Genomic DNA, 20707 nt, shown 5'->3' with positions numbered 1-20707 from the left:
GCGTCCTCATTAAACTTAATTTTTGGCAGCATGGGCTTGCCGATATAATAAAACAGAAAAAATAGAGCAAAAATCGAGTATTATTTGCTATTGCGTTGTGACAATATGTAACAAATATCGAGCGAAGTCTGCCATATCAGATCTAACGGCAGAAATCAAGCATGGTCTGCCGTTACAATGTAACGCCAGAAACGCAGCAAAAGTCGAGCATTGCCTGCTGTCACAATATGACGACGAAAACACAGTACAGATAAAACGCTTACAAAGCATAATTATTAATATAGATACAATAAAATGTGAATATTGGCATAGTTATAAATAATTAATTAAATAAATAAATTTAAATAAATGATTAATTTATTAATAATTCGTAAATTTCAAGATTTGTATATAAATTGAATTCTTTATTTTTTTTCAAAAAGTCAATAAATTTTCTAATTATCCATTTGGTTTCCAAACTTTTAGTTTAATGTTTTGAGTTCTTTGTTAGAATCCAGAAACTAAGTTAATAAAAATAAATATTATGACTCCTGTACACAGGACATAGGACATAGCAATGCTTGCCGTGTCGCCGCGTTTTGTGTGCAGGAGCACATTTTTAATCTTGTTAACCGTGCTTTGCTAATTTTATATTTGCCTATAACAGAAACTTGATTACGAGATAGATACATCATATAGCGGTAAACGAAAGAATTGTAACTTGATACAGCATATTTTAATATTGCTTAATATGCTGATTCTACCATTATTTTATGACAACAGATCATGCTGTGTTTCTACTGTTATCTTTTGAAATGGCAGTGCATGCTTAATTTTTGCAGCATTTCTGCCGTTACACTATACTTGCAGATAAATTCGATTTCTAACGATATTCTGCCGATGCATGTGTCATGTTATGTTCAGTTTTTATTTATTTTCTGTTGACATATTGTGCCACACGCAATACTTTAAATCTATTGATTTTATGCCAAGAATTTTTGTTTAAATTTTGCAATATTTTTTAAAGCATATAATGATGCAAAGATTGTTCGTTTGCTGTTACATTTCTGCTGGCACTAATTGAAATGGCAAATCATGCGCGGTTGCTGCCAGAGTTCTACCGATATAATATGTAATGCATAATTTGCAATATGTGATTAGGCAAACTTGGCTATCTAGGTATATATATATACAGGGTGTCCCATTTTAAAAATTCCACCCTCATAACTTTTCAGGATCAACGTTTGAAGGAAAATGACTTGCATAAAAGTTATAGAGAACAAAGGGGGCTATCTGATAGTGACCTTGGATTTGACATTAAACATAATTTTCAAGGTCATTTGAAGGACAACTTCCGTTTTTTAAATGGGAACCCCTATTTTCTACCCCGGATTTTGAAAGAGCGGAAAATTTTACATTAGAGTTGTAAGAGGTCATTTCATGTTCAGATGATCATTCAAGGGTCAACCATTGCCTGCGTTCAGTCATCGATAGTACTCGATGTTCAGGATGTAGCAGGATAAATTTTCAGATCCCATTTTGATCCAGCCAATGAAGGCAAGAATCTGAGCCCGGCCGATGAAGGCAAGACCGTGATGAACCCGGCCAATAAAGGCAAGAATCTGAGCCCGGCCGATGAAGGCAAAACCATTAATAATCCAGCCAATGAATTCAAGACTGTAAAGAGTTCCAATGAAAAAGAAATTTGAAGTTTCATCGAATTAGATTTTCGAAAATGCCCCCATTATTTTTAATACATAGCTGTATTTTCCGTTCAAAGTTTTGAACAGTTGACAAAAGTACGTGTCATAGTATGTTCCTGCAGGCATCAGTGATTCGTTGCACCATATTTTCTCTGGTTGTTGGTGCATCTGCATAGACCATATTTTTCAAAAAGCTCCAGAAAAAAAGACAAGACTTGTTAGATCAGGAGATCTGGGGCACCACTCAACATGGCTACTAATTCCTATCCACCGACGGGGGTATTGACGATGCAAAAATTGTTGAACGATTCTGCTCCTATAAGCAGGTGCCCCATCTTGCTGGAATCACATACGTTGTCGTGTTTGCAGATCAACATTGGCTAACAGATCTGATAATTCATATCTTAGAAAATGGAGATATCTAGCTGAGTTGACATTTCCTTCGAAAAAAAAGGCCCAATTAAGTAACCATTCACAATACCGCACCACACTGAGACTCCAGCGCTGTTGGTGGTCAACCTCACGGAACCAATGTGGATTTTCTACAGACCAATAGTGACAGTTATGTCGGTTTAGTTGCCCTGTGTTATGAAAAGTAGCTTCATCAGAAAACATAACGAATCTGAAAAATTCTGGATCTTGACGTAACATCACTTGAGCCCAATTACAAAATGCTAACCTTCGTTGGAAATCATGAGGAAATAAGCCTTGAGAGACCTTTAGATGACCCCCAGGGTCAATTTGACCCCTTACAACTCTAACGTAAAATTTTCCGCTCTTTCAGAATCCGGGGTCAAAAATAGGGATTCCCATTTAAAAAATGGAAGTTGACCTTTAAATGACCTTGAATATGATCTTTAATGTCAAATCCAAGGTCACTATTAGATAGCCCCCTTTGTTCCCTACAACTTTTATCTGAGTCGTTTTCCTTCAAACGTTGATCCTGAAAAGTTATGAGGGTGGAATTTTTAAAATAAGACATCCTGTATATATATACATATAAAATGTTGCGTCCGCGGATCGAAATCGATATAACTCGAATCCGCGTGACACAACCGACACTCGCGTACCGCAAGTAAATAATTAACACTCCTTTGAAAGAACGAAAGGAACTTTAATATAATAACACAGAACACTATTATACAAGGAACACAGAACAATAACGGTTATCGTAATCTCGAATACGTCCGCCCGGAATGGCATCCGTCGTGAGACTCCAAGATGGCCGATCTCTCTCCAGATGAACGCCGTTGTTTAACAACAACCCTTAGCAACGTCCTCCCGGAGACGGGTACAACAGATTCAGAAATAACGGTCACAGACGATCCGCAGGGACGCAACAATATATATTTATATATACAGGGTGTCCGGCGTTAATGGCATGACCGGTCATATGCAGGTAAAGCAGATAAAATCGAGAAGAAAAGTCCTTTACTATTTTTTTCTATAACACATAATAAAAGAGTTATTATTGAGTAAAATCTGGCCAATCAGCGCCGATCTTTAGCCGGGCGCACGTCGGTGAGCTGCGCGCCTAATAGTGTGCGCCGCTGCACACTTCACAGCGCGCGGCTCACCGACGTACGCCCGGCTAAAGGTCGGCGTTGATTAGTCAGACTTTACTTAATAATAACTCTTTTATTAAGTGTTATAGAAAGAAATGGTAATGGACTTTTCTTCTCGGTTTCATCTGCTCTACTTGCATACGACCGGTGATGCGATTGACGCCAGACACGCTATATATATGTATATACGGGGTGTCCGGTAAAGATCGTGCCAACATTCGTGAGCAGGTAGAGCACAGTAAACTGAACAGAAAAGTCCTGTAACATTTTTTTTTATAACACTTAATAAAGAAGTTATTATTGAATAAAGTCTGCCAATCAGCCCCGATGTTTAGCCGCGCGCTTGGTAGTGTGCGTGAGCGCTCCGTCGCTACGGCGACGCTCATTACCAGGCGGGCAGCTCACCATGCGTCCGGCTAAAAGTCGGCGCTGATTGACCAGACTTTATTCAATAATATCTCCTTTATTAAACATTATAAAAAAAAATGTTACAGAATTTTTCTGTTCAGTTTACTGTGCTCTACCCTCTCACGAGCGTTGGCACAATTTTTACCGGATACCCTGTATATTACCCGGCTCAAACCCTCAAAACCGATCAAGCCAAACCTAATATTCATATACAGCATAAAAGCTTCAAATGTCACAGAACGTGAACTATTTTCAGTATTAGATTATTATTATTAGCAGTAAATAACAGAACATAATCTTAATTTATATTTCAATTTCAGAATTTGCTTCTTGAAATGTACAAAAAATATCCTTAACACATCCTATAGAAATCCTTAGGATGTTCCACAGAATCTCCCTGTATTCTCCAAAGGCTAATATTCGGCTATCATTTATTATTCCTTAGGACAGTGCTCGGATTTAGTTGCACATTTCGGCCCGATTCCGTGGCTCACGCCTATTGCCCCCCACTCACCGTTCGTGCGTTAGCGACGAGACGCCAGATACGCGTAACTAAAGAACGTGACGCTTTGTCTCAGGAACGTTCATATGTACGAACGCCTAAATATAATAAATAAGACAATATCTTTTTAAATGCACCGCGAAAATTATCAAAATTCTAAAAGTTTTCTTCAATATTTTATATTTTATTGATATAAAATATTGAAGAAAAACTTTTAATTATAGATAAGTATTGTTTTATTATTATATTTGGGCATTTTTATATACGGACGCTCCTGAGACAAAGCGTCGCGGTCCTTAGTTACGCATATCTGGCGACTCGACGCTAACGTACGAGCGGTGAGTGGGGGGCAATAGGCGTGAGCCACGGAATCGGGCCGAAATGTGCAACTAAATCCGAGCACTGCCTTAGGATATCCAGAGAAGATCTGAGCCTCAGGATTAAAATGCGATGTCCTCAGGATATCCTACATGCATATCCTGGATGTCCTATGGTCATTCTTGTGCTATCTAGGTTAGGTTAGGTTAGATTAGCCAAAATTTTATAGAAACAAATAATTAGTGTTTAAATGAGAATGAATAACAGTTCGAACATTTAATAAAGTGAAAAAACAAAAAAACTTTGGTCTTTTATTTAAATTATAGTTTTAGCATTAGTTTGAATGCACTCTATTTTAGAATTAAAATGCTTATAACTTTTGGTAAAAGCATTTTTCAAATAAATGTTTCAAATTAAATTTATTTGTCTTTTTTCATAAAATCGGAATATGTAACATTTTATAGCAGGTTCCATTTGAAATTATGAATTTATTCCTCGCCTCTTTTGAAGGGAAAGCGGGGGGTGTCCATGATTATAGTTATAAGTTATAATGCACTCTGGTTAATTTTATAAAAGTTAATTAATATAAGTGTTTAATTATAGATATGAACGATACGAAAGAGCATTGGTAAAAGGTCACAAACAAACTTTGGATAGAAGAAATAATAAGGAAAATTTGGATATAGATATGCACAAATATAAAAGCCAAGTAATACAATCAATGCAAGAAGGCAACAAACTTAGGTTTGTCATTAAAATTTATGTAACAGATATCAGTCAACATTTATCTTCTTTTTCTTTTTTTATATATGAAAACATTAGACCAAATGAATTTCAGTCCTGGTGAAGCGAGGAAAGCTTTTGGTTTATATTTAAGCTACATATTACGAAAAATATCACAGCCTAATGCAGATCCAGCATGTTGTGATCTTATTATGAAATTTCTTCAACATTCATCATGCAATCTGAGGACGCCATTTCTATTTACAGTATGTATTCGACAATTATTTATACTTCGTATAATATTTCAAGTAAATTTATTCTATATATTTTAACATACATAATTAGAGAAAGGGAGGGAGTGTTGTGTCTCTAGCCACTAAGGAAGAGGTTTTTAGGGATTTGTACGCCCAAAGGATTAGGATCCACGCTCATAATAAGACACTTCCGGACGTTAGGTAGAAATTAGTATATTTTTCAAGATTTAGTACACTTTCACTTATTCGCGATTATAATTGTCGGGCACGATATGTACGGTACTTCGATACTGTGCGATAATATTACTGAGCGAGCGAGCGAGAATGATGTTACTGAGCTAACTAGCATCGTTGCATCTCGCGCTTATTATATATTATAATTAATTAGGGAGGAGTGTGGTGTCCCTGACCGGAACATGTCTCGTGCTCCGCTTGTCAGTCTGTCTCGTTAGCTGCTTACTCAGTTTCCAAGAACTTGACCGTGACTTCCTTCTCTTTAGTCACGTATCATTACTTTATTTTATTAATAATCTTTTATTCTTTATTCTTTCTTAATTCCTTTTCCTTGGGCTTTTTCCCTGATTTTAATGCTTTGCTTTAGTCAGCTCTTTTCTAATCTTTTCTCTACTTTGCTTGTTTTATCTTTTAATATTAAGGAATTGGTCGGGTTACGACATCCCTCCCCCTTCGGAAAAAGAAAATTAACTATACGTGAATTTTCGTCTACATATTTTTTGCTATACATTTTTCGCATTTTATAATTATTTCTTATATCTACTTTATTTTAATATAGTATCGCAGTGTTCATTATCGCGGTGTCGGTTTCTATCTCAGCTGTTCTATTCGATCCGCTTGCGGTGCCGTAGATGTGCTCTTGAATTATTCTCGGTTTGCACATCGGATTTATATCGAGGTTTTCCTGGCGCATCGGCTTTCTTAGGCACTATCAATAACGATGCGTTTCATTGGCTCATGTCTGATTATTTCATTTTTTAACATTTCTCGGACTTGTCGATTTACTTCCTTTTTATGCTTCTCCGGCAGGCGGTATTTGCTTGCGTTGCAATCTTATGCGCGATTGGGTCGGTGCAAGTCAGTGGTTCTCCTTCGATGTGGAATATATCGCTGTAATTTTCGCATATCTCTTTTATTGCTCTTAATTCTTCCTTGATCAAATGGTTGATTCGAAGGGCTCGTGTTACCTTTTCGGTACGCGGGATGTCATCTTATCCCCTTTTCGCTTGTGCGGCATTTATTTTCACGGTGTTTTCTTATGCGATTTCTTCAATTATTACTTGCGGCATTAACATTTCAATTACATTATCGATCGTGTTTATTATACTTGCGGGACATAGATAATTTTGTGGATCGACCAAGCATCCTATAAATACTCCAGGTACGGCTTTTTCCGCTTGGATGATACCTATCATTTTTTTTCGTAGCTACTTGTATTATTGTTTCACTACAGGGTTGCAATGTGGTTCTTTGATATGGATATAATTTCAAAGTATTCCGTCCGATTCTCAGTTGTTTCTTCAAGTAATTGCAATTGGCTCCCTGTTTCTTCAGGAAGTCTACTCCTAATATTCCGTCGTATTCGATCGGAAAATTATCTTTTACGACATACATTCTATGTTTCATTTTACCGTCGTTTAAATTTATTATGGCGTTGATTCTTCCTATTGTATACACTTTATGTCCTGTTAGTCCTGTAAGCGCTATTTTATCTTCTGTTATTAACGTTTCGTCTTTTAAGTGTTTTACTTTAATTAGTGATATAGCGGCTCCTGTATCGAACAATAAATTAATTTTTCCTTTTTTCGATTCTCGCATAGGTAAAGCGACTAAGTCTAGTCCTATATGCGTTCGCGGGGCATGCTTCATCTGTGTAACACAATATTCGATTGCAAGTCGTCGTTGCTTCGCTTCTTCCTTGTCTTGTCACTACAATACGCAGTGTTAGATCTTCTTTTTTCTTGCTCGTTACTCTTACGATTTTTATTTTCCGGTCGCAAATTATATTGTTTAGTTCGGCTCGATTGATCTCTATTGGATCGTTCATGTAATAACAAACATTCTTCGTGATCATGTCCGGATTTTTTGCAATAATTGCAATATTTATTTATCATATTTATGCGGGGTTGTCTATCGGGTGTCGGCAATGAAAATCGATTTATGCATCGGCCAGTTCGACAATCTCGGCCGGTTTTTCCGCATTCTTAACATTGCACATTTATTTTATTTTCCTGTTTATAGGTCGGTGTGAAATTTATTTTGCTTCGCGTGCCGGTCGCGGGCGGTCCTTTAATCTTTTCTTCCGCGCTGGCCACTGCTATTGCTTCTTGCAACGTAGCATATCCTCGCGATCGAGCAATTGTTTTAATTTCATCCTGCAATACCATGTTGTATTATTTACATTATTGCGCGTTTATTATCTACTGTATGATGACGTCCTTCTATCATTGACTCGTATAGCTCCATGATTAATTTGTCTGCTCTAAGTCCGTAAGTTTGTGCGCTTTCTCCTGGTTTCTGCTTTAACGTGTTAAATTTGATTTGTAGATGGATCGTACTCTTTTCACTTGCATAACAGACCTCTAATTCTCGTTTCAACTGTGCGAAATCTCGAATTTTACGCGTTTGAAAATCTAGCATTGCTCTGCCTTTTAATTTCGTGCATAATACGGCTCCTAATAGCGTTACTTCATTTAACGGGTCGATATGTTCTACTGCATATGTAGTCGCGCTCAAAAATTCTTGCAGTTTATTTGGTGATCCGTCGAATTTCGGAATCATTTCGCGAGCCTTTTTTAATGGTAAAAATCCGCGTCTTCAATATCGTACATCTTCGGGTGTGGATTTGTACGCGGTCTCGGTCCTTTCTCCCGACAGAGTTCTATGTCCGTTGTTTTGTCAAGGTTGCGGTCTCCTAATTCTTAAATCGTATATCTCGGCATGCATACTTTTAATTTCCCGTCTCATTTTCTCTCTCATTTCCCGCAATATTTCCCATAGGTCGTTGGCTACTTCGTCCGTTTCTGCGGTTTGTGTTAAGCTTGCGCGTTTGATTGTGTCGCGTTTCTAATTACTTCTTCTTGTAATCGCTTAAATAACTCATCGATATTTTCCGATGTGATCGGTTGCGATGTGGAAGCGTTTGAGTTACACATGTCTCGAATGCAATAGATTTCGTCGAGGTCAAAATACTCGAATCGTATGACGTTAGTGACAATTCGCGGCGGTGTGTTAGTCTACTAAATGTGCTTATATTGATGATTCGACCTCAACATCTAGTTCTATATTATTTGCTATTAAACTGTTATCTAATTCGCCGAATGAAAATTTGCGTTCGATTACAACGTTTGCTCCGAGTTCTGGTTCAGACAAATTCTCGCTTGAATTTAATGCGCTTAGATTTCTTCGTACGTTATCGCGTATATCCCGGATAGCCCAGTCAATAGGTAGGTTTGAGGTTGCAAAAGATCAAGGAAAGTTTATACTTACCAATTTTGTTCATTTTGGGGTCCTAATGAAAACCCTAAGTTTTCGACCTCGGCAAGCTGCCGCTCGCGCCGCCATTTTGAAAAAATAGCGCAAAAAATCGGTTTTTTTGCGAATATCTCGTTTTCAGTGCAATTTAGAGCAAAAGTATTTATTACAAAGTTTGTAGAGCACAAAATTTCCTACAACTTTTGTATGCAACACTTTTTTTCAGGTAAATAGTTTACGAGTTACAGCATAGGAAAACGGAGAGTTTTTTTGCAATTTGTAAAAAAATGCTGGATTTTCCCTGGAAGTTTGAAAGACTATTGTTCATTATCGTTATTATATTATTGTTATATCATTATATATGTATATACGTATAATATATCATTAATATATTATATTATATATACATATATGTACACACATACATACATATGTATATATATATAATTATTAATTGTAGGTAAGTCTATTTGTTACTCGTTTCCAAACCACCTTGAGGTAGAGTAAGTAGTGCGTTTTTTTTTAATGTGGTGTCTCCGATAGACTTAATCCACGACCTTTTATTTAATGTTTTCTTTTCAATCTTTTGGAGAACCTAGATGGACCAGGTTGATTGATGTCTTCTTCAGATTCTTTAGGATCTTCTTGAGAATCGCTCATCTCATCCTCTGCTTCTTCTTCTTTTTCTTCGAATATTGATAATTTCTCCATTATGTCTGTTGTATCAATGTCATAATTTTCCTCGCTTTCAGAATCTGCTAAAATTTGTGGAACATTTTTGCAAGAGTTTCCATTGAAAAATGCACAGATAATAGAGCATTTTAGGCCTGCTTTCCTGCAGCCACATGCTGAAACACATCCTTTTTTACATTTGCATGAAATGAATTTCAATAATGCCTCTGGAGCAGGATCTTTTGTTGTTGTGATTGGAGTAAGTCCGAATTTGCTTCTCTTCCATCCCCATTCTTCTGGATTTTTGGAATTGCCAGAACATACTTGCACTTGATGGTATGTCCGCAACGAGTGTTGCCGTGCAGCTTCTTTTGTAGGTGGTAAGGCAGCAAGATTGAATTTACTTTTTGTGATTGATCTTGTGAAATGTTGATATCGAAGAGAATCCAGCGTAGCATTTTCTTTCGAAATGCCGTAAAGCGCAATTAAGAAATTCTCTCCTGAGGTAATAATGATTTCGGGATCTACATATGGCTCCTTAAATACTTGCAGAGTTTGGTTCAAATCTTCGTTCTTTTTAACTGTATTTATAAACTTCAGTTTTCCTTGATTAAAAATTGCAGACGTAGTGTCACAGCCACTGAATGCGTGTAGAAAGAGTATGTTGTCTGCTACATCTTCGCCAAATATATTTTTTCAGTAGTTTTTTCCTTTGCTTGGTTTTTTTAAATAAACATTTGAATGCTTTCTTGCCAACGCTGTCAAGAGAACTAAAAAATCTATATCTTCACCTACGATGAAAATCGAGTCAAATAATGAAGACATACTGATTGCTGTGTTGACGATTAATGTGTCAGCATCTTCCATAGCTTGCTTCACTGTAAAATTAGTCTTCGAATTTTTTCTTCAGCATCGATATCAAACGGATTTTATTTGTTTCATTCGATAAAAATGTTTCTGGTGAAATAGTTGCCACCATTCACTCTTCGAAATGAATGTTTGCGGAAGTTTGTTTTTTTGAGCAGCGTAATCTTTCAGAACTCTTCGTGCTCTTGCCAGCTGCGTCAGTTGGATATCCGTCGAAGACAATAACTGCATTTGAACCATAATGCGTCTGTACGTACTGCACGTAGTTTGCACAGATTGATGCAAACGATTCGTTGCGATGCCATAGAAATCTATGTAATAGATATCCACCATCTATGACATGGATGCTGCTACCGAAATCCATGTCACTTGTAAGAAGCAAGAAAGCTTTGTAGAGAGAAGATTTAAGGCTCTTACGCATTCCTTCTTCGGAAAATAATGATAAAGAAAATGGGGCAAGTTCAAATTTAAAATATTCTTGCAATTCTTCGTCCGATTTCTTAGCGATACACATTCTTTGGAATAACAATAATGGATCGATGGGAATCGCAACTTCATCAATTTTGATGCTGGAATTGGCAGCTAAAAGAGGAATTACTTTATCCTTGCGTTTAAACTTCACAGAGTCAAAATCGTTACCGATTATTTTTGAAATTCCAAGCATACCAATCTCTTGAGACTAGTGAGAATTGATTGTTTTATCTCCAATAACGCCAGTGCTGATAGACATCAATTCATCAACTTTCGGAAAAGGAGAGTGTTGAGAGAACCAATCAATTAGTTCCTTCAGATCTTCATTGTCACGAACGATGCGCGCACTTCTTATGTCAACATGCTGCTCTGTTGTTTCTATGGATATTCCACAAAATTTTTCGATCTCGTCGCGAACATTGTGCAGGTATACCATTCCCAACGTCCACATTGTAAGAACGCTATCAGATATTCCACGTCCATGAGTGAGACCACCAATGCTTTTCATGGTCCTCATCAGCGTTTGTTCAATGGTCATATCGGACCAAATTCCTGACCAAAACTTGTCGGAACTAATGGTAAAATATCCTTTTTTTGTAAAAGTTTCGTATTCTAAATGGTCCATTTTTTCTTCCAAACTCAGCATATCTTGCAAGTATAAATGGCAAGACTTGGCATAGAAAAAATGACCACTAGCGTGGAAATAAGGCTACATTTTTTGTATGGTATCCAAGTAAAGTTTCCAGTTGCCCATTCTTTCTACTTCAATAAATTGTTTTACCAAAGAAACCATGCGAAAGTATTGCACCCAGAGTTTTGCAGTAGGACCGTTGTTTTCAAGTTTTAGAAGTTCTTCTTTGAATTTTTCAGCGACCGTTTTATAGGAATTTTTTCCATCTGCCATGAGGATCGCTGATCTATCGATATCATTAAGTATATGTTCCATGATATCGCGATCTTCATCTGTGAAATCAATTAATTGCAAAACAACACTTGCCAAAGCGAGATGAGTCAAAATATGAGCTCTGATAGCACGAGCATACGCATGTCCGATCAATATTTTATCAACTGAATTCTGCGCGTAAATAACCCTAAGGAGATCTTTTAACCCGCTTCCAGACATTATGAAGCCTATAGATCCTAAAAAGGACATCAATAAGTGAAATCCTCCAAGTCTCACAATGATATTACTAAACCAGATAATATTAAACCAGACTCTTGATTGCAAGTAGAGATAATATCCCGAGCTTTTATGTATAAGATATCTTCATGTTGATCAAAAGTCTCGAAACATGTCCATTGATTGAAAGATTTATATTTCACAGAAGCAGAACGAAGAGTGGTGAAAATAGTATCATAATCACTCGGCGGAGCATTTATGAATGGAAGACATAGTACTTGTGACCTTCGAAACGGTTGAGTGATTGTTGCCTGCTCCATAAAACCATTCCACTCAGGTATAGACGGGAAGTTCGCCCATTTTCCATAAAGCCACAGCAAATCATAAGTCGACGGTACTACTTCGCTAGAAATGGGATTTATACTTTCTAAATCAACAATTTTCATAGACTTCAAACCTGACTTCTTGTTTTTCTGAAAAACTTGCATCGGCACCGCACCGTACTGTCCTACAACTGTCGCTGACGGCATTCGAGAAATGCACGGAATAATTTGTTCCGGAGTAATAGCAGTTTTATGAGTCACACAATGAATACCCCCATGGCGTGAAAAGTGTTCAAACCATCTAGGGTGCTTGTATTAAAATCAGCGTTGTTGAATACGAATTGAGAAAACGCATCTGGCTCAATTGTAATACCTGGACGCATAATAGCCGATATTTCAAAAAGCACAGATTCACTGTACGAAGAAGAAAACTCGAGCGATGACAAAATGTTTATGAGCTGCTTAGATCTAACAATATACAAGATCGAACAATAATATAATAACGATAATAAACAATAATCTTTCAAACTTCCAGGGAAAATCCAGCATTTTTTTACAAATTGCAAAAATACTCTCCGTTTTCCTATGCTGTAACTCATAAACTATTTACCTGAAAAAAAGTGTTGCATACAAAAGTTGTAGGAAATTTTGTGCTCTACAAACTTTGTAATAAATACTTTTGCTCTAAATTGCACTGGAAACGAGATATTCGCAAAAAACCGATTTTTTGCGCTATTTTTTCAAAATGGCGGCGCGAGCGGCAGCTTGCCGAGGTCGCAAACTTAGGGTTTTCATTAGGACCCCAAAATGAACAAAATTGGCAAGTATAAACTTTCCTTGACCTTTTGCAAGTAATGGCCTTTGTTTGTTTCTATTGACTGGGCTAGATGCGATCTTTCTATTGATCCGTTTGATTGAGGCTGAAAAACTGTAGTGCGGATTTTGCGAATTTTAAATATTTTAGCGAGTTTTCTCATTAATTCGCTAATGAAGTTTCTGCCCTGATCTGTTAATATTGCTTTTGGTGATCCGAATACGCAAATAAAACGGTCCACGAAAGCTTCTGCGATAGTTTCAGAGACTTGATTTTGTAACGGTATTCTCATGCAAAATTTAGTTAACTGATCTTGTAATGTTAAGATGTATTCATTCCTTCTCTCTGTCTTAGGCAGTGGGCCTACAATGTCCATGGCTAGTTTATCAAAAGATGATCCAGGTATGTAATTATCATAGGCTGTTTTGTTTTAACTCGAACGAGTTTTTTCAGTTGACACTGCAAACATTGTTGTATATATTTTTAAACATCGGATTTTAAATTTTCCCAATAATAATTGTTTTATTTTGTTATATGTTTTTGAAACTCCACGATGTCCCCCGGTTGGTAAACAGTGCGTTTCGCCGATTATAATGGATCCTAAATCTTTCGGCGGATACTTAATCTGTCCATGGCAAACAATTATTTTGGTTGAGGCGTCCATGAATATTAGTTGTAGATGTGATTTAATATTACTCCAGGAAACATTATTAATAAGTTCGGTTTTTGCTATACTGATTGTTTCTAGTTTCAAGTTCTCCGTTATGTTGTAAATCTTTTAAAGTTTTAATGATGTAGCTGAGTGTTACCGTAGGGCCCTCCCGTTGAGTTTCACTAATGGGTAAGGCTATGTGGTAATGATTTTTATATTTTATGGCTTTAGCTTTGCCTAAGACAAGAGATTCTAGGCTAGGGATCTCGTTTTGTTCGAATAATTTCTGTGAGCCAGAATCTAATGGTTTTCCTTGTATATCGACAAAATATGTCACGTTGTCTTTTCGTAAAAATAAAAATTCGCGGGAATCTATAATGTTGCTTTTAATTAATCTATTTTCGATAATCATAGGTTTTGTTTTTCTTGCCTTTAAATTCTGGTTAATAATGTTTTCCTTGTCTTCTTCCTTATCTTCCCTGTCGCTGTCAGAATCTTTGTCTAGCGGATCATGTCTATCTTCAATTTCCTCAATTTTTTCTTCATTACTATGCACTTCGTTAGGTATTTTATCTTGTTTAGTATTTTGTTTTATTGTCTGACTTCTTGTTTGAATTCTGTTTTGTCTGGGAAGATCGTGTATTAAAGCCTTTTCGGTAGTCGATAAATAATTTGGTTCGTTTAATTCTGTAGGTATAAATGGAAAGGTATCAGTAGTATTGTCAAATAAATGACCTTCCAGTATTGTTTTGTCGGTTTCTTCGGTATCCGAAAGATATAAGTGGAAGTCATCGTCCTCTTCTTCTTCTTCTTCGCTATCAGATTTTTCTAATAATTCAGCAATTAATTGTGCATCTTCAGGGTTGTTTGGATTTAGCAATTTTCGATCTTTTATTATTTTACAATCAATTTCTTCCAGATTTATAGGATTTCTCGATAGAGCGTCTGCGTTTACATTAGTTTTGCCAACTTTGTATACTACATCGTAATCGTACTCCGATAATTTTAATCTCCAACAGAGTATTTGCATCTTGCGCATTTTTGAACTACATTAATGGTTTATGATCTGTGACAAGTGTAAATCTTCTTCCATATATATACGGTCGAAAATGTTTGACGCAATAAATTATGGCCAATGCTTCCTTTTCATATGTGTCGTATTTCAGTTCATTGTCTGTGAGGGTTCTAGAGGCGTAAGCGATCGGTCGATCTTTGTTTATTTCCTCTTAGGAAAGTATTCCTCCTACGGCTATTCCGGAAGCATCGGTAGTTAAAATGAATGATTTAGAAAAATCAGGATATTCCAGCACTGATTCCTCATATAAACTCTGCTTTAAAATTTCGAATGATTCTTCTTGTTCGGATGTCCACTCAAAACGAGTATCGTTCTTTAATAAATTCGTTAGTGGTTTTGTTAATTTTGAAAAATTTGGTATGAATCGTCCATAATATCCGGCGAGGCCTAAAAACTATTTAATATTTTTCGGTGTTTTTGGTCTTGGAAAATGTCGTACTGCTTCTAATTTTTTCGGATCTGGTTTTACTCCGTCTCTGCCGATTACATGTCCTAGATACGTTACTTCAGTTTGTAAGAATTCACATTTATCAGGTTGTAGTTTTAGATTGACGTAACGGAGTCGCTCTATTAATGCGTTATATTTTCGTTCATGTTCTTCTAAAGAAGTAGCGTAAATAACAATGTCATCTATGTAACAAATAACTCCTCGTCTTGTAATCCCGTTAGTACTAAATCTATTAAGCGTTGAAAAGTTGCAGGCGGGTTTTTTAATCCGAAGGGTAATCGGTCGAATTCGTAATGTCCGAATGGAGTGGTAAAAACTGTTTTATGACTGTCGGCAGAATCCATTTTTATTTGATGAAATCCGGACACAAGATCATATACCGAGAAGTATTGCGCTCCTCCTAATTGATCCAATATGTCAATAATATTTGGCAAAAGATAAGCATCTCCAATAGTTTTATCGTTTAAAGCATGGAAATCGAGGACCATTCTCCCGTTTATTTCCTTTTGAATCTTCTTTCTTAGGCACAATTCATATAGGCGTATTGTATGGTGACTGTGAATGTTTTACTATATCCCCTTCTAAGAGTTCCTCTACCTGCCTATTTATTTTTTCTTTATGTATTTGCGGAAATCTGTATTGACGAGTATTAATTGGATGATCATCCGTAGTTGGTATTTGATATTGTATTACATAAGTCACGGTTAATTTCTCTCCGGGAATATGAAATCGGTCTTGACTGTTTGTTATTAGTCTAATTACGTTTTCTTGTTCTTCTTTATTCAAGTGTTCTAATCGCAACAAATTTATAATTTGTGTAAATCTATCTTTTTTCGTTTCTTCTGATATTATTAAACAATTATACAAGTCAGAAATTGCGATGTTATTTTGTCGTTCTTTTTTTATTCTTCGATTTACGTTTTTGCATAAATTTATCTATAATTTCTTGAGATTTATGTAATAAAGCAGTTGAAATTTTCACGGTTCATTCTTACGTTTGATGTTTTGATTATTTTTGATATCTAAATTTTTAATATTTAATTTATATTTTTGTGCCTCTTCAAAAAGATCTTTTATCGTGACATGAGAGGATTTTTTATTATTATTATTATTATTATTTTCTGATGATAATCCAATTCTTGAAAGCTTAATATCCATTAAGGTTAACAAATTTTCTTTTCGGGATTATATTGTGTCGAATTGCGTAACGAGGTTTGGTAATTTCCCTCCTCGCAATCGACGGAGCTAGAATTTTCTGAGTTGTTGAGGTTTGGAAATTTTCCTCCGAAATTCTAGAATTAATTTTTTCTGGAAAAGTTTGGTAACTTCCTTCTCCATAGGTTGGATTATCAGGTTTTTCAGAAGAGGTTTGGTAATTTCCTTCCTCACAATTAATGGAGCTAGAATTTTCTGTCGAGATTTGGAAATTTCCCTCCGAAATTCTAGAATTAATTTTTTCTGGAGAAGTTTGGTAACTTCCTTCTCCATAGGTTGGATTATCAGGTTTTTCAGAAGAGGTTTGGTAATTTCCTTCCTCACAATTGATGGAGCTAGAATTTTCTGTCGAGATTTGGAAATTTCCCTCCGAAATTCGAGAATTAATTTTTTCTGGAGAAGTTTGGTAACTTCTTTCTCCATAAGTTGGATTATCAGGTTTTTTAGAAGAGGTTTGGTAATTTCCCTCCTCACAATTAACGGAGCTAAAATTTTCTGTCGAGGTTTGGAAACTTCCCTCTGAAATTCTAGATTTAATTTTTTCTGGAGAAGTTTGGTAATTTCCTTCTCCATAGGTTTTAAAATTATTCGAGTTTTTATTTAAGTTAAATGTAATTTTTCTCGCGTTTTTATTCTTTATTTTGTCTTTATTCATATTTTTATTCTCATTCTTATTTTCTTCTTGATTTAATATTTCGTCTTCGTTTTCGTAATTGATTTTTTTCATAATAATATTTTGACAATTTTTATTTTTATTTTGGATTTCTTTATGGATAATATTGTTACCACATTGGTGACAATCTTTGATTTCCTTCTCATTTTTGATATTGATGTTGATTTCAGCCCTTCCTTGTGTTTTTGATGTTTTCTGTCGATTGTTGAATGGCTCGATGTTCGATTCATAATCTTCGAGTAATTCATCTAATGGTTTCAAATGTAATGTTGGTACTGGAATTTCCACTTCTTCATCTAAGGTGCTTATAACCTTTAGATAAGCTTTTTCGGAAACGTTTTCCACTATAGTATCTCTCAAATAAATTCCGTTCTCTAATTTTAATCTTGGTATATATCCCGTTTTTACTTCGGAATTTTCTATTCTTACGTAGAATAATGATTCAGATACTGTAATCCTTGGAGATACTGTAATGGTTTCTGGAGAGAAAAAGGATACGTTTATTTCGGAGACATCCAGTTGTCCTTGCGCATAATCCATTTTTGAAGATGTTTGCTTAAAGAAGTTGTTTCCTAATATGCCAGATTGCGGAATCGGAAAGTCGTGGGACACTATATGGAAAGATACGGGTATTTTAAAAAGATTTAATGTGGTTTCCCCAAGGATATACACCGGGTAATTATTTATCCCGTTTAATTTTAGTTTATTTGTATAGTTTATTTTTATATTCTCGGGTATAAGATGTTCTTTAATTATATTCGGATCAGATCCCGTATCTAACATGAAAGTTATTTGAGTAGTTATTTCATTGACTTTTACCCGAACAGTAGGCACGCGACTATGTTTGTCGAGATTTACTGTTACGGGGCGTATATCTATTGTTTCACTCTTTATTTGACTTTTCGAGACGCAAGCGGATGTACTGTCGGCTCGGCCCCCCGTTGCACACCCGACGTTGAAAGACTCGTATAGTTTCCCTGGTTAGTGTCTTTGCGTCTATTATTGCTATTGATACGCAACTGACAATTTTCAAGGAGATGACCGTTTTCCTTACAATATCGGCAAAAGGATATATCCTGTGAAGTTGATTGTTGATTCGTCTTTAGACGACATTCTTTAGCAGTATGCCCGAATCTGTCACAAAATTAGCATATAACTCTCGGAGTTTCGCTCTTCGTTTCGCTTCTTCCAACAATTTCTAGCTGAGTGTCCTGTTTTGTCGCACCATTGACATGTTACAGGAATTCTATTATTTATATCGGCACCATTACCTTGCTGACATGTTTTTGCGCTATGGCCAGATTTTGAGCATATTTGACAAGCGATACTTTTTTCTTGTACTACGTTTATTGTCTGGCGAGATTGAGGATCACGGAAACGACACTTATCGGCGGTGTGACCGCGTTTTTTGCAAATTTGACATATTAAAATTTCGGTTCCTAATCCCGTTTTATTAAAATCTTGTAGGTAAGGCTGCGCGAGTTTTCGGCAATTATTTGCTAGATGCCCGTCTTTAAAACAGATTTGACAAGTTTTCCGTCCTCGGTTAATGGTTTGCGTCGTATTCTTACCTGAATAGGCTCTCTCTTCCTCTCGTAAATCCGTCATTGTCCGAAGCTCTCTTTCTATCTTTAAAGCATCAGTGACCGTATTCTGTACATCCAAGTTTCTCGCAATTCTTTGTTCGATTTCGGATTTTAATCCTCTTATAAAACATTTGCACATATCTTTTTCTAATGACGCTTTAATTTATTGATCGGGCAAGATGTTTTCGGGTCCCTTGTAACCTTCCAACATTTGCTTTCCGAGCATTTGCGTAAGTGATTACATCCTCTCTTTTTTCTGATAAATGCAGCCTAATTCTCTTTGTAATTAGTAAACATTTTTAGAAAGTCCGTAGACTTGTTTTAAATAAGACGTTAATTCAGATACATTATTGAATTTTCTGTCTTGTATGGTTCGACGTGCCTCACCAACAATAGTTTTTATTATTTTAGTGAATTGCGATTCAGCCTCTTCGCATCCTTCAATAAAGTAGTTTAACGGAATATTGTTCCCATCAAAGAAGGGCTTCAACCGCATTTTAAGGTTGCAAACGGATTATTAGCCATTACTTCAGATTCGTCTGAATCGCTTTCTAGGCTTTCAATGGTAATATTATCTAACGCGTTAACTTGTTTAGTAATAGTAACGTCTTGAGAATCACCGGAATCTGGCTCGAGCGTTTCAGTGGTCTCAGCTATTAAAGTTTTTTCCAAGGTTTCGTTTAAATCAAAATTGATTTTCTTACTGATTGATTTAGAAGGTAACGTCGGTGTAGATGTGTGTATTATAGTTGATTCGGATTTGGATTTAGATTTCAATTTATTTCCCTCTAGAGCGAGTTTGTAAAGGTTTTCGATTTCGTCTTTATTGCTTTCTCCTCTAGTACCTCGACTCATTCCCGTTTTTGGAAATCGCACATAACAATCCCGGACGAGCCCCCAAAATTTCTTATGTTACGTCCAGACTCAATGAAAGGAAGAGTCAGCGGGAGGGCGTAACCTACTTACATACCTCTAGACAAACGCTAAACGATGCGTCTCCTAGAGTCGAACGAACAGACTAGGGCCCCAGATAGATCAACGACCGGAAGGATCGCTCTTACTTTATCGAAAGACCATTCGTTCGGCGGTCCCTTTTCTGGTAAAGGAACTGAATCCTTATTACCCGGGACGGGACCTTATGCGATTTCGGATAACAGGAAGGAGGTCAGGTTAATAAATTACTCGAATTTAAATTTTAGTGTTAGATTTATTCAAGAAAATGGAAAAAAAGTTATTTAAAGAAAGATAAAATTTAAGTGATGAACATTGAATTGGATTTACGAAATTTTATATACATATATATATATATATATACAGGGTGACCCATTTTAACTTAGGCAGCCAAATAACTCGAAAAATAAGCACACTACGAAAAAATGTTTAGAATCAAAATTTTGTCATTTCGAGGGGGACGTACAATGACGTTAAAATGAGCCCCCCCACCCCTTCCCCTGGGCGGTGAGGGGGGGCAAGTTTGAAATCTTAAATGGGAACCCCTATTTTTTATTGCATATTCGGAATCTTTGGCTAAAAACACATACAATTTGTCTGAAACATTTTTCTCGATTCATGATAGATGGCGCTGTAATCGACGAAATTCAATTTCTTCGATTTCTCTTACTGAGAACCCATGCTTACGATTCTGCAATAAATTAACAATAAAAATATCACGTTTTCATTGTTAATACTCGAAATTAGTCTTAAAACAAACTTCTCATTATTTTTTATTACTCATTAATTACTTCTCAAGAAACTGCTTTTAGCGTAACCTGCCCTTTAGGCAACTTGAATGGTGCAAAGTACCGAGACATTTTGGACTTTCCAAGTACTCTGCGTTGATACCACTGCTT

The 20707-nt window shown here is 36.2% G+C and overlaps 1 protein-coding gene and 1 pseudogene across 1 annotated transcript in view; one reads left to right on the top strand and one right to left on the bottom strand.

Annotated features, from left to right (window-relative positions):
- LOC138937095 (uncharacterized) overlaps nucleotides 1-14256 on the top strand; it is a 32178-nt gene extending 17922 nt beyond the window's left edge. Inside the window, exons 3-5 of the mRNA XM_070303017.1 lie at nucleotides 5079-5219; nucleotides 5314-5464; nucleotides 13563-14256. Coding sequence (XP_070159118.1) covers nucleotides 5164-5219; nucleotides 5314-5464; nucleotides 13563-13709 — 354 coding nt within the window. The 5' untranslated portion in view covers nucleotides 5079-5163 and the 3' untranslated portion in view covers nucleotides 13710-14256. The remainder of the gene's footprint in view (nucleotides 1-5078; nucleotides 5220-5313; nucleotides 5465-13562) is intronic.
- On the bottom strand, nucleotides 10593-12104 carry LOC138936873 (uncharacterized; annotated as a pseudogene).
- Nucleotides 14257-20707: the final 6451 nt, after the last annotated feature.

This window comes from Polyergus mexicanus, unplaced genomic scaffold, assembly GCF_030449975.1.
Source record: "Polyergus mexicanus isolate NDT 795.1 unplaced genomic scaffold, iyPolMexi1.0 SCAF_10, whole genome shotgun sequence".
Classification (NCBI taxonomy): domain Eukaryota; kingdom Metazoa; phylum Arthropoda; class Insecta; order Hymenoptera; family Formicidae; genus Polyergus; species Polyergus mexicanus.
Note: the sequence above shows the minus strand (reverse complement) of the source record. Positions and strands in the feature narration are given on the sequence as shown.